We start from the raw sequence: 15,082 nt of genomic DNA on the forward strand, positions 1-15,082 counted from the left end.
TCTTTTGTACATTTTGTTCATTTATTTACATTTTTAATTCAAGAAATGCCAACAATTTGGTAAAGAAACATTTTTTTTTTCTAAATGACAGTTTTACAAGTGTAGTAGAAGTAAGATAAAATTAAGTCATTCATTGTTAAGACAGAAGGTCAGTCTGAGAATGGTAAGTGCGAAGTCCATCCCCTGACCGTTATAGTACAATACAATAGTCACACACATACTATCTGATAACATGCATTGGGTTCCAGTTGCTGGCTATGGTCATGCAGCCTGCTACCATGCACTTAAATTGTATTGTTAGCTGGAATATTAGTGCTGCACAATAATAATGGGGCCTGCATTGTTTTGATGACCGTATTATCCTCCAGAATGATTCTAGTTTGGTATGCCCCATTGCACAGAGGTGGCTTGTGGTCAGTCCACAAGTGACAGTAACAAACTGCACAAGGAACTGCTCCACCTGGTGTGGTGAAGAGTCCTACAGACCCGGAAGGTCCAGGTTCAATCCCAAATCCACTGAGCACAGCTGGGATGGCCGGTAAGGTGCTATAATTGGCCTCAGTGCCTAGACGAGGTGGGGGGGGGCAACAATTGGGAAGGTTTCCTGATCTTGATTGACACCTGCTGGAAGGGGCATTGATAAACGTGACCAGGCTCAGTCTATGATTGCCCCATTGTCAAGTAACCTGCCAACATTCACAGTCCAGACTCTCACGTGAAGAACATGCACTTGGGGGAAAGTGCCAGAGGACTGCTGCCACCTGTGCAACTATATCCCAGCAGGATTCTGCATCTTCAGGGGAAGAGGAAAAAGCTAGCATCAGTGACCATATAACCACCAGATTGTCGTAAAAACCCATCTGGTTCACTAATGTCCTTTAGGGAAGGAAATCTGCCATCCTTACCTGGTCTGGCCTATATGTGACTCCAGACTCTTAACTGCCCTCTGAAATGGCCTAGCAAGGCAGCTCACCACCACCTTCTCGAAGGCAGTTAGGGATGGGCAATAAATGCTGGCATTGCCAGAGACGCCCACACCCCGTGGATGAATAAAAATCAGGAAACGTTAGAATATTTTTGTATAAAATACTAAACACTTGTGGCATAGATACAAAATTATGCTCAATCGGTTTTCATTTTACAAGTCTTGGTATGGCAATTTGAGTGAAACACTAAATATCCCCTTACTGTATTACAGAACCCAAACCATTGCTTCATTTTACTATTTTATCTCGTGTTGAGTTGTAATGGACTATTTTTAATGTCAACACTTCTCTGGTAATTTAGCTCAGATACTCATGACTAAACAAACTGTAATAATTGAGCTAAACTTTTAACGGGTACCTCGGATGTGACGTGTTTCCTGCATACAGTATAAAGAACAACTGGCCATTGAGTCAATTTAAACAAAGGAAACCTTCCATTTGTCCAGCTGTGTTCCCACGTCCTTTAATCTATTATTTCTTTTGATAACCCCTCAATCCACTGCCCTCATGGGTAAGATGATCCTGGCTGGACAAGGAGAGGAAGCTTAGCAGGGTTGTGTGCTTAGTAGGCTGTGCAGATTTAGCTAGTTAAACTCCAGCAGTGCACTCACCTACTTTTGCGTGTTCCTAAACTTTGGATCGTGCCAACCTGCACCTGAGCTCTCTGAACTTAGTGGACCTCACAAGGGTCAACTGTAATTGCTACCTATGTGATTTCTCAGTAATTTGGTTTTGGAGACTTTTGAACATGAATCTGGGGTTCACACCAACTAACCAAAATAAATCCTTTAGACCTTATTTTAACTTGTTCAATTTTTTTTCAGATGTCTTTGCCCTCTCATACTCCAGCTAATATAAATTTGGCCAAGTATAGTTTGATGCAAAGAACTTTGCTGTAGTTGCCATCTGCTGCATTCTTCTTTTAAAACTTGTTTACTTGTGCTTACGTGGAGGACGCAGTACATAAATAGGAACTGGAATAGGCTATTCAGCCCCTCGAGCCTGCTCCGCCATTCCAATTAGATCAGGAGTGATCTGTACCTCAACTCCACTTACCTGTCTTTGTCGGAAGAACACTGTGTATGCAGTTCAAAGCACAATGTTCAAGAGACTCATTTTCACGACCAATGTGGTAACCCTCCTCACTGCAGATTTCAGAAGCCACACATACTGTAATGCGAAGTTGTGTTACAGAGAACATGCGTACGAACAAAAAGGTGAGGAAAAAGTGGCCAGATTCATCAACTCTCGCTCGATCCACTGGACAGAGCAACTTCAGGGTTGGGCAATAAATGCTGGCCTTGCCAGCGACGCCACATCCCCCGAAAGATTTTTTTTTTTAAAGGCACTGCCCTCCACAATCAGTAATGTACTGACTCCCGGGGAGGCAAAAACACTCACAACCTGCATCCAATTTCAGGAAAAACGCTTGAAAAATTCCTCCCCCGAGAGTCTTTTATCTCATTTCTTTATTGAAGATGTTTGTGTGAATATGTGTGTGTGCGTGTTTATAAAAAGGGGCTGCCATGCAGTTAAAATGCAAATGCATGCTCAAAGGACACAAAGCTCAAAACCTTGTAACTGTGGGGGTGAAAGAAGAGAGAAGTCGAATCCCATCTACCAAACTAGTGTGTGAAAGTGGTGTATTATAATATAAAATAGTCCAGTGCTGAAATCTCCTTTTTGTGGTTGACCTACAGATTTTTTGTTAGCTTTTTTAAATTATTTTTTCCAGACTGTATTTTGGATTATTGTAGCTATTCCCCCTGAATTAGTCAATTTAAAAACATCAAAAAATATCAATAGCACACACCGAGCAGGGTGAGGGTTTGACAATGGGGCTGAGTTAAGCATACATGTTAAATTCCAATTTATTTATTGTTTTGTAAATGTGTTAAACCATGTTTTGCATCAAGAATATATTTTGAATATTTACAAATGCTCCACAGTAAACACTGTAATAAATGCTTACTGATATTTATGTTAATACACTACAAAAACTTGCAACAAACTGTGTTTAAGAATTAAATTTCTAGGGAAGCATAAATCTGGAGATAAATGATGGCTAGACTATATGCAAAATGAGATGTTGTGCAGATCTGAATTTATTAACCTTTAAAGCCATTCAAGGTGGTTTGTTTGAGGCTCTGATGCTTAATCTGCAGTTGTGAGAACACAGCACACTCACAATAATCTACAACAGCGAGATCTGCTTATGTGGCCCCTTCCATGTTGTGAATCAGATAATTAATATTCAAAGAGAGTCTCACAAACAGTGAGTGCTGAAAACAGTGTGGGTGATACTGCCATGAGGCCAACTGTGAGCGAGCAAAGCTACCATCAGTACAGTTACAGGCATAAACCCTCCGATGATTCACCATTAACTGTGTGTATTTATTCGCACTCTGCGAGCAACCCTTGCTAGGTCTGTACCACTGAAAATAAAATAGAAAATGTGCAGCAGGAATCTGAGAGAGAGTGAAAGGTTAATGTTCAGGGCACGGCAAGCCTGGCATATTAATCCCTCTTTCTCCGATTGACATCCTGAACATTCTGGCATTTTCTATTTTTATTTGATTTCCAGCAGTCTCGGTTCTCTTTTTTAAATAGGCAAAGGATGTTAATCAAACGTCTTTGTAATTTAAGTCATAGTTCTTTTTTTAAAAGAAAAAAAAAGCCCTGCTAATGAGCCTCCCTCTTTAATCACCATCACCATGCTTTCCAAAATTCAGCACCCATATCCCTGCCTGTAAAATTGTTGTGTTACAAAGTGAGTACTTTGCGGTGTTTGATTTGTTCCTCTGTTTTTTCACTGCTCTGGTGGTGCATCCATGCACGTCTCCCATGGGTTTTGGGGCATGCGTGGCAGAGAGATCAGAAGAAGGGTGATCCCGCCGATGAAGAGGATGACGAAGGCAGCACAGGCGCAAGCGAAGGACCAGGAGTAGTGGTACTGGATCCAAATGGTCTCTTTGCTGTCTATCATCCGTTTCACTGATTGTCGCATGACCTCCACAGAAATGATGATGCACAGCCCTGTAACAAAGTCAGGTGGAACGAGTCAGGAGCTGGCAGCACCACTTGTGGGCATAAAGAACAGAATTTCACATTCAGAAAGACACATTCATGCTTCGTTCAACTCTTCTGCAGGGTGGCTCCTTGGGCACTGAGTGGCTGGACTGTATTGTCTGACGGACCTTGCCAGGCAGAAACCTCACAGCACTCAGGAAATTCTCCTGTAGTGTTCCAATGGTTTCACAACCGCAAATTGTGATTTTGAACCTTTACGAAGATCATACGGAGTATTTTACCTTCCCCTCCCACTAACCTCCCCCCGCCCCAAACAAAATTTGATCGCACATCCCATAGTTTGACCTCCTGGACAATTTATGTTGTACCCGGTGATACAGCCATGCACAAGAGGGAGGAGTTATTTTGAAGTAAAGTGCTCTGGTCTCCTTCCTTCCAGTGCCCGTCTGGTGACATCAATGACGAGGAGAGGTTTCCTACGTCCCAGGCCCACTCCATTTATTTAAGGGAGTCGCAACTTTTCTCTCAGTCTGAGATCCGATCTGGTGCTGCCTGACTCCAGGGGAACCCACTGGTTAAATTGATTACCTTTCACAAATGGGTTGACTAAATAACTCTGAAATGTGAAGCCTTGAGTGAGTTATGACTGGGCATCACCTGTGGGATACATAGATCATGCAAACCACAGCTCCTTGTCTTGTGTTCAATTTATAACAAACACCAGGTAATTAATTAAAATGATAAAAGTGAGTCGAATGGTTCAGAGCTGAGGTGCAACAAGTGAGCCGCACAGACCGTGTAAAATGACCACTTGTGGCTGAGGAACCACATCCCAGCGAGAGTCAGCACCTGCAAGGCTACAGGGAGGGAATGAAAAGTAGCGGCCCAAATTTTACTGGAGCAGGGCGTCTCCCGGTGGGGCCCTGTTAGTTAGACTTGTTCATGCACATTTAGGCTTTTAAAAATGTTGCCAACCAAGTTGCTGGAAGTGCAAGCTGATAACGGCACGCCGAGGGCGTCTGGGACCTTGAACAATGGGACCATCAGCGTATCTCCTTAACCAAACAATCTAGCTCCTTAACTAATGAGAGTAAAGGATTGAGAAATAAACAGAGGAAGGATTGAGAAGGAGGATGAAGTAGAATCAGTGAATTCAATGTCAAATTAGGTACAGAACGAGTGGATTAAGAGAGAGAAAAAGACATTTTTAAAATCGCCCGACAACAATTCACTACCTGAAGGAATGAGACTCCACACTTTTAATTGTTCACTTTCTGGGCCAGACAGATTGATTGGCAGTCATTAACAATTATCATGTCATTAAAAGTGTATTTACACTGCTAATCATAGAATAGAATCATAGAAAGTTACAGCACGGAAGGAGGCCATTTCGGCCCATCGTGTCCACGCCGCCCAACAAAGAGCTATCCAGCCTAATCCCACTTCCCAGCTCTAGGTCCGTAGCCCTGCAGGTTACAGCATCCCAAGTGCACATCCAAGTACTTTTTTAATGTGGTTAGGGTTTCAGCCTCTACCACCCTTTCAGGCAGTGAGTTCCAGACCCCCACAACCCTCTGGGTGAAGAAATTTCTCCTCAAATCCCCTCTAAACCTTTCACCAATTACTTTAAATCTGTGCCCCCTGGTTTTTGACCCTTCTGCTAAGGGAAATAGGTCCTTTCTATCCACTTTATGCCCCTCATAACTTTATACACCTAAATAAGGTCTCCCCTCAGCCTCCTCTGTTCCAAAGAAAACAGACCCAGCCTATCCAGACTTTCCTCACAGCTAAGATTCTCTACTCCCGGCAACATCCTTGTAAATCTCCTCTCTACCCTCTCTAGTGCAATCACATCTTTCCTGTAATGTGACGACCAGAACTGCACGCAGTACTCTAGCTGAGGCCTAACTAGTGTTTTATATGGTTGAAGCATAACCCACCCTGCTCTTATATTCTATGCCATGGCTAATAAAGGCAAGCATTCCGTATGCCTTGTTAACCACCTTATCTACTTGGCCTGCTACCTTCAGGGATCTGTGGACATGCACTTCAAGGTCCCTTTGTTCCTCTACAGTACTCGGTGTCCTACCATTTAATGTGTATTCCCTTTCCTGGTTAGCCCTCCCCAAATGCATTACCTCACACTTCTCCATTTGCCACTGTTCTGCTCACCTGACCAATTTATTGATATCTTCCTGCAATCTACAGCTTCCTTCTTCAGTATCAACCACACAGGCGATTTTAGTATCCTCTGCAAACTTCTTGATCATACCCCCTATTTTCAAGTCAAGATCGTTGATACATACCACAAAAAGCAAGGGACCTAGTATGGAACCCCACTGGAAACAGCCTTCTAGTCACAAAACACCCATCAACCATTACCCTCTGTATAGTAATCTGGGATGTTATGATTAAGGTTATCCACCAGGTGGTGCTGTGGCCAATGCTGCTACTAAGGTCAGAGGTTTGCTTCCTGTATAGGTCAGCACAAGGTGGAATGCCAGGATGCTGATGCAGGCTGTCTGTAAACGTGTTTCCCAGTTGTTAATAAAGTACTCGTGTTAATTCTAACATCTAGCCTCTGAGTTCCTTGTTCCACTTTCTGGATTTATCACACTCTGCTTCCTGTCTCCGAGCCAGTTTTGAATCCAACTTGACACTTTGCCCTGGATCCCATGGGCTTTTAACATCATGACCAGTCTGCCATGTGGAACCTTATCATCAAAACCCTTGCTAAAGTCCATATACACTACATCAAACGCACTACCCTCCTTGTTACCTCCTCAAAAAATTCAATCAAGTTTGTCAGACACAACCTTCCCTTAACAAATCCGTGCTGACTATCTTTGATTAATCCGTGTCTTTCTAAATGAAGATTTATCCTGTCCTTCAGAATTCTTTCCAATAATTTTCCCACCACCGAGGTTAGGCTGACTGGCCTGTAATTACTCGGTCTATCCTTTTCTCCCTAATCACTAGACTTAACTATCTACGACAAGTTTAATAGGCAATTAATGTGCAAATGCAGCAACTTCATCGAACTCTTGGGGAGGTTGAGGGCGAGATGCCGTTTTCGCAAAGCTATCGGCGGAACGGTGCAATTAGTCCAGCAACTTGTGCCGATTTGCAATTCACGGGATAGCTCTTCCTCGCCACAAGTTGCTGTCCGATTTAAACATCAATAACGGCGAGCCTCATTCACACCATTACAGTTTCAGCAAATTCTGGGCCGTTAATTAAGATATTCTGAGTGGTTCCTGTTGATTTTTTTTCACCCCATCAGTGCTATCTCTGTCTCAATTCAGCATGCCCATGAAAGATGAAGAATATTTTGTCGAGGTCATCCCATCATGCGACGTGCAATTTGCCCAAGTGTTATCTCAATGAAAAACAGGCTTTAATGGAAAAGAAATTTAAGAGGTTCCTACAAGTCTGGTCAGAAGGCAGTAAGTACGGCTGTTAACTCTCTGACCACAGCACAGAGACAGACCTACCTGAGAAGAGGAAGAACATGCCAGCCGGTTTCAGGAAATAATCCAGTCTCTTGTTGAAGGACAACAGTACGCAGACTGTGCCGAGCACCATGAAGCCCACGCTGATAATGGCAATGGCTGCTGCTGATATACTGTATTCTGGAGAAAGAGCAACAGGTGCAAAAAGACCATGGATTATTTGAGCAGAAATGTGTTCGCTGGCTCACTCACTCGCTGCTAAGCTATTTTGTCTACTCCCAGGAAGATCGATACTGGGATGCCAGTCAATAAGTAAAGTGGACGTGCACAGCAACCGTTTGAAAATAAATCTCCCTGAAGTATAATCCTCATTTTACATTAGTCTGCAAAATCCAAAGATGTGGGCCTAGAATTTAGTTTGCGCCGGCAGTGTTCAGGGCAGCCCAATTTTGCAAAGGGGGCCTCAAACAGGCGTTAGGCCCCCCCCATTTGCATATGCAAAGGACCTGACAACTGTTTCAGGCGCCCTCCCTGGACGCCTCTGTCTCTGCCTTTGCCAATATGGTGGGTGGCGCACTTTCGGCATGTAATGAGCGCTCACGCCCCGCCCGCCATACTGGATCTTTAGGCGCCCGTGTTGGGCCTGAAAAATGGACACAGCGCCATCGAATTTCCAGGCCGTGGCATTCCAGTGGAATAAATGGTGCAGCCTCTACAGGTGAGCAAACATAATATTAGCCCTGGTGGCTCAGTGGTTAAGGGCCCTGCCCAGTGTGGTACTGAACCATAAAGAGCAGGAAGTTTAACTCGTGCCTGGGCCGCTGAGTTAGTTAGTCTCAGCTGGAGTGGCAATATGGGTTGTGAGGTGAGGCTCCGCTCCCCCCCCACTCGCTGCCTCGGCCACTTACATGAGGAATAGGCACTTGGGCAAGGTATCAGAAGATGCCTGAAATATATTCCTGGAACCGTACCCCAGACAGAAATAAAACAGCAGACGTAATACTGACAGATCTATCTGATCTGCTAGGTTACAGAACAGCTCATTATCAGGCATCGCAGACGTATATGCAGCAAGTCGCCAAGGCTGCTTTACCATCACCTCCCAAACCTACGGCCTCCACCTCCTAGAAGGACAAGGCAGCAGGTTGCAGGGGAACACTGTCACCTCCAAGTCACGCACCATCCCGCATTGGACACATATTGGCCATTCCTTCATCGTCGCTCGGTCAAAATGCTGGAACCCCCCTCCCTATCAGCACTGTGGGAGCACCTTCACCACACGGACTGCAGCGGTTTAAGAAGGAGGCTCACCACCACCACCTTCTCGGGGGCAATTAGGGATGGGCAACAAAATGCTGACCTTGCCCGCGATGCCCACATCCCAAGTACAGGTGCACTATCCCTTATCCGAAAGCCTTGGGACCAGCTGAGTTTCGGTTTTCGGAATTTTTCGGATTTCAGAAGGTATTATTATAAGACTGGGAAATTTGTATTTAATATAAATTTTAAAAGTTCAGGCTACCTCTTGCGACTGTTCCGTGTCTCATTCCCCTTCCTGCTTCTCTGGAAAGCCGGATATCGGCTGACTCCTACTAAGCTGGCCCGCAAATCAGGTCGGGTGGGGATGGAGAAAAGAATATCGGACGGGCCGCGGTTCGGGTTGGGTCGGGAGAAAAGAATATCAGACGGGTCGGGGGTCGGGTCGGGTGTGGGGGGGGGGAAAAAAAGAATATCGGACGGGCCGCTGCAGCTATCGGACCGGCCGCTGTATTGGGTTCACTCTCCCGGTACCTCCTTCACACTGCCCGGCTCGGCCTGCAATCTCCTACCCAGGAGGGAACTCTGTGACCCTCTGCTCTACTCAGCGTAAGTCGTGCGCCACTCTGGTCATGTCGTGCGCACGACTCACGCTGAACGAAAAAACTTTCGGTTTTTAGAGGTTTTCGGTTTTCGGATAAAGGATAGTCTACCTGTATGAATAAATTTTAAAAAGTTTATTCAGTCACCTGCCTTAAGTTCTGAAGCTGAATGTTTTCCATGAAAGAGCCAATAACCCAATGTGCTGGTGCATCCTCCGAAAATTTAAGCTTTGGAGCTTCTCTATTTAACACAAATTGTGGTTTTTAGGTTCCAATTTTTAAACACCATTTGTCTGACACCTTTTTCAAGGCGAGATCGGGCAGAAGATTTTCAGGGCGACAGGTTCTGTGCGAGTGAAACATTTTTAAAGGGACAGGATAGCAATCTTGGCCGGCACAGGCACGATGGGCCGAATGTCCGCCTTCTTTGCTGTATCGCTCTCTGGATAAGATCATTCTGGTGTTTGCTCAGGGTTTTCAGTACTGGGATCAATTCAGTTTTTTTCAGCAATTTTATAAAATCATAATTTTAATGAAAATCCAGCATACATGAAACACCTGGCGTGGTACTCGGTACAGACCCGGAAACAGCCTCTGGGACTCGGTACAGACCCGGAAACAGACTCTGGGACTCGGTACAGACCCGGAAACAGCCTCTGGGACTTGGTACAGACCCGGAAACAGCCTCTGGGACTCGGTACAGGCCCGGAAACAGCCTCTGGGACTCGGTACAGACCCGGAAACAGCCTCTGGGACTCGGTACAGGCCCGGAAACAGCCTCTGGGACTCGGTACAGACCCGGAAACATCCTCTGCGACTCGGTACAGACCCGGAAACAGCCTCTGGGACTCGGTACAGACCCGGAAACAGCCTCTGGGACTCGGTACAGACCGGGAAACAGCCTCTGGGACTCGGTACAGACCCGGAAACAGCCTCTGGGGCTCGGTACAGACCCGGAAACAGCCTCTGGGGCTCGGTACAGACCGGGAAACAGCCTCTGGGGCTTGGTACAGACCGGGAAACAGCCTCTGGGACTCGGTACAGACCGGGAAACAGCCTCTGGGACTCGGTACAGACCGGGAAACAGCCTCTGGGACTCAGTACAGACCCGGAAACATCCTCTGGGACTCGGTACAGACCCGGAAACAGCCTCTGGGACTCGGTACAGACCCGGAAACAGCCTCTGGGGCTCGGTACAGACCCGGAAACAGCCTCTGGGACTCGGTACAGACCCGGAAACAGCCTCTGGGACTCGGTACAGACCGGGAAACAGCCTCTGGGACTCGGTACAGACCCGGAAACAGCCTCTGGGGCTCGGTACAGACCGGGAAACATCCTCTGGGACTCGGTACAGACCCGGAAACAGCCTCTGGGACTCGGTACAGACCCGGAAACAGCCTCTGGGACTCGGTACAGACCCGGAAACAGCCTCTGGGACTCGGTACAGACCCGGAAACATCCTCTGGGACTCGGTACAGACCAGGAAACATCCTCTGGGACTCGGTACAGACCCGGAAACAGCCTCTGGGACTCGGTACAGACCCGCAAACAGCCTCTGGGACTCGGTACAGACCCGGAAACAGCCTCTGGGACTCGGTACAGACCCGGAAACAGCCTCTGGGACTCGGTACAGACCCGGGAACAGCCTCTGGGACTCGGTACAGACCCGGAAACAGCCTCTGGGACTCGGTACAGACCCGGAAACAGCCTCTGGGACTCGGTACAGACCCGGAAACAGCCTCTGGGACTCGGTACAGACCAGGAAACAGCCTCTGGGACTCGGTACAGACCCGGGAACAGCCTCTGGGACTCGGTACAGACCAGGAAACAGCCTCTGGGACTCGGTACAGACCCGGAAACAGCCTCTGGGACTCGGTACAGACCCGGAAACAGCCTCTGGGACTCGGTACAGACCCGGGAACATCCTCTGGGACTCGGTACAGACCCGGAAACAGCCTCTGGGACTCGGTACAGACCCGGAAACAGCCTCTGGGACTCGGTACAGACCCGGAAACATCCTCTGGGACTCGGTACAGACCAGGAAACATCCTCTGGGACTCGGTACAGACCCGGAAACAGCCTCTGGGACTCGGTACAGACCCGGAAACAGCCTCTGGGACTCGGTACAGACCAGGAAACATCCTCTGGGACTCGGTACAGACCCGGAAACATCCTCTGGGACTCGGTACAGACCCGGAAACAGCCTCTGGGACTCGGTACAGGCCCGGAAACAGCCTCTGGGACTCGGTACAGACCCGGAAACAGCCTCTGGGACTCGGTACAGACCAGGAAACAGCCTCTGGGACTCGGTACAGACCAGGAAACATCCTCTGGGACTCGGTACAGACCAGGAAACATCCTCTGGGACTCGGTACAGACCCGGAAACAGCCTCCGGTTTGATCTTTGATCTGTGTTGAGTTACCTGCTCTCAGCCAGGCCATGACGTTCTGTGTTGTACATGTCTGGAATACTGTGAGCTAATGAAGGATTGAAGATTCCTGCTGTCCAGAGACCTCTGCTGGGAAAGTGCACCTGGATGTCAAGTGAGCACGGGATCAGGCCTGACTGATGTCCCTCCTGATGAAATGGCCCTTTAGACTCGCACATGAAGAATTCTCACTTCAGTGAGGTGGCCATAATGCCTGTGGAGCCATATCCTGAAAAGAGTCAGAGCCACCAGAGTAGGAAGGGGGAAAAAAAATTTTGGGGGGGGGTGGTGGCAGGAGTAGGTTACGGAATAGTGAATGTGTCTCCACCTAACAGCTGTCTTTTTTAACTTGTGAGGTTGACAGTATCTCTATCACCCCTTCACCAGTAGTACAGTCACGTTTAAAAATTGTGGGATGAGAGGGCTGTCCTATGAGGAGAGATTGTGTAGATTGGGCCTATACTCTCTGGAATTTAGAAGAATGAGAGGTGATCTCATTGAAACATATAAGATTCTGAGGGGGATTGACAGGGTAGATGCGGAGAGGTTGTTTCCCCTGGCTGGAGAGTCTAGAACTAGGAGGCATAGTCTCAGGATAAGGGGTCGGCCATTTAAGACTGAGATGAGGAGGAATTTCTTCACTCCGAGGGTAGTGAATCTTTGGAATTCTGTCCCAAAGGGCTGTGGATGCTCAATCGTTGAATATATTCAAGGCTGAGATAGATAGATTTTTGATTCTAGGGGAATCAAGGGATATGGAGATCAGGCAGGAAAGTGGAGTTGAGGTCGAAGATCAGCATGATCTCATTGAATGGTGGAGCAGGCTCGAAGGGCTAAATGGCCGACTCCTGCTCCTAATTCTTATGCTCTTATGTGTGCTATGTTCAGTATTCTTTATTACAGCATCAGATACTCTTCAGGATAAAGATACCTGATGGATAATTGGCAGAGTTTATCCCACAGCTGAGAACGATCCCATAGCTCGCAGGGCACTTACCCTTCTGAGTGGTAACTTGGAATACCTCTGCATTCTCTCCTGACGTGAAGTGCTTGAAGTACGTGCAGTTATATTCTAAACAAAAGTAAAATAGCAAAGTGAATTGGGCACTGGGACATCCTTACGGTTCAGTTTATTTCGAACAAGCACCATGGCTGCAGTGTGTACCATCTACAAGATGCACTGCAGCAACTCGCCAAGGCTTCTTCAGCAGCACCTCCCAAACCCGTGACCTCTACCACCTAGAAAGACAAGGGCAGCAGGCGTATGGGAACACCACCACCTCCAAGTTCCCTTCCAAGTCACATACATTCCTGACTTGGAACTATATCGGCCGTACCTTTATCGTCGCTGGGTCTAAATCCTGGAACTCCCTCCCTAACAGCACTGTGGGAATAACTTCACCACACGGGCTGCAGCGGTTCAAGAAGGCAGCTCACCACCACCTTCTCGAGGGCAATTAGGGATGGGCAATAAATGCTGGCCTTGCCAGCAATGCCAACATCCTGTGAATGAATAATCATTTTAAAAATTGGCCCATCAAGGTCACTCCCTCTATAAATACTGTCGAGTTTCCCTCTGCTATGGAATCTACCCAACCCACCCACGCTTCTGAGGCTGTTGACCAAATACTAGTTAAACCTTCAAGGCAAAGCTCTAAATGAAATGTTGCCCTGACTCTTACAAATATTCAAATGAAACTCTAGGATATTAATTCAATCTTACAAACCACGTCTTTTGACTCTAAACAGTTAATTTCCAAATGGATGATTCGTGCATGTCCCAGCAATAGAAGAATCATGGTATTCCTAAGTGTTTCATCATCCATGTCTATCCTTAACCTACAATACCACTTCTTAATGAGATATTTATCTAATTCTTTTTTGAAGGGGTTAGGTCCCCCCCAAAAAAATTATTTGCTGAGTTCTTCTTAACTCAGTTGGTGACACTCTCACTTCCCAATCACAAGGTTGTGGGTTTGAGCCCTACATCAAGGGCTGGCACCCCAGTGAGGCAATGAGGGAAAGCTGCAGTGTTGGAAGTGCTGTCCTTCAGATGTCTGTTCGGGTAGATGTTACAGATTCCAGGACACTATTAGAAGAAGAGCAGCGAGTTCTCCTGGAGCCCTGGCCAACATTCCTACCTCAAACAACACCACCAAAAACAGATTAACTGGCCATTCATCTCACTGCTGTTAGTGGTACCCTGATATGGCATTTGGCTGCAGTCACTGCACATCATTGTACATGAAATACTTTGAGACATGGTGCAATGCTATGTAAATATAAGTCTTAATTACTCACTAATTGAACATCGACGCAATATCTCCAAAGGGGGAATGGCCATGTCAGTATCTGATAGAGAATATTTATGACTAGCCGAACGCCCAAAGCACCGAATATGGTCACTTTCATACTGGTCTCTGATATCTGTGTTACTGCTTCTCTTTATTTCGTCTTTTGCTTTTATCTCTCTTTGTCTTCTCTTCTGCTTCTCTCTTCTTTTTAAAGGTGGGTGGTGGCGTGGTGTGGTGTGTAGTGCGCTGTATAATGTGGTGTGTGTAGTGCACTGTATAATGGTGTAATGTGGTGTGTGTAGTGCGCTGTATAATGGTGTAATGTGGTGTGTGTGTAGTGCGCTGTATAATGGTGTAATGTGGTGTGTGTGTAGTGCGCTGTATAATGGTGTAATGTGGTGTGTGTAGTGCGCTGTATAATGGTGTAATGTGGTGTGTGTAGTGCGCTGTATAATGGTGTAATGTGTGTGTAGTGCGCTGTATAATGGTGTAATGTGGTGTTGTAGTGTAGTGTAATTCAGGATGTACTTGAAGTGGGGATTGTGGGGAAAATATGGTCCTTGATGGCTCCCAACTTATCCCCTCCCCAATCATGTGCACTTCCCCCAACCCCTTCGCTCCTATAGCATCTCCTACCCCTTCAACTTCCCACTAGCCTCCCTTTCCTACCACCCCTTCAAATTCCCATCACTACCCCAACTTTTTTCCTTCTGAACTATCCATCCATTCAACCCCTACATCCTCCCCGTCCTTGCTTCGCTGTCAATCACCTTGCCCTTAACCCTCCATCCACTCCCCCAACTCCCACTTTCTCCCCCCCCCCCCAAGCTGAGTGACAAGACACCAGAGGACCCCTCAGCTCAACCTGTTTCCCTTTTGCTTTTCCTTTCTTCTTTCTCCTCTAATTCCTGTTTCCCTCAAAGAGGCTTTACTTCATTTAAAATTCAGCTCACTTTTTAAAAACTTATTTTAAAATAAATAAAATTAGAATGAGGAAAGACACTGTCTACCTTTCTATTTATCCATCTGTCT

General features: G+C 46.6%; 1 protein-coding gene across 2 annotated transcripts in view; it reads right to left on the reverse strand.

Annotated features, from left to right (window-relative positions):
• Positions 1-15,082, reverse strand: part of LOC147102946 (voltage-dependent calcium channel gamma-1 subunit-like) — a 44,908-nt gene continuing 29,826 nt past the window's right edge. Inside the window, exons 2-4 of one of the 2 annotated variants that reach the window (XM_085963921.1) lie at positions 12,754-12,828; positions 7,511-7,648; positions 1-4,022 (exon numbers count right to left, since the gene is read on the reverse strand). In XM_085963921.1, coding sequence (XP_085820047.1) covers positions 3,796-4,022; positions 7,511-7,648; positions 12,754-12,828 — 440 coding nt within the window. In that variant the 3' untranslated portion in view covers positions 1-3,795. The remainder of the gene's footprint in view (positions 4,023-7,510; positions 7,649-12,753; positions 12,829-15,082) is intronic. The other variant, XM_085963922.1, reaches the window with a different exon arrangement.

Source organism: Somniosus microcephalus, chromosome 21 (assembly GCF_052327205.1).
Source record: "Somniosus microcephalus isolate GS21.2 chromosome 21, FLI_Smic_1.0, whole genome shotgun sequence".
In the NCBI taxonomy this organism is placed as follows: domain Eukaryota; kingdom Metazoa; phylum Chordata; class Chondrichthyes; order Squaliformes; family Somniosidae; genus Somniosus; species Somniosus microcephalus.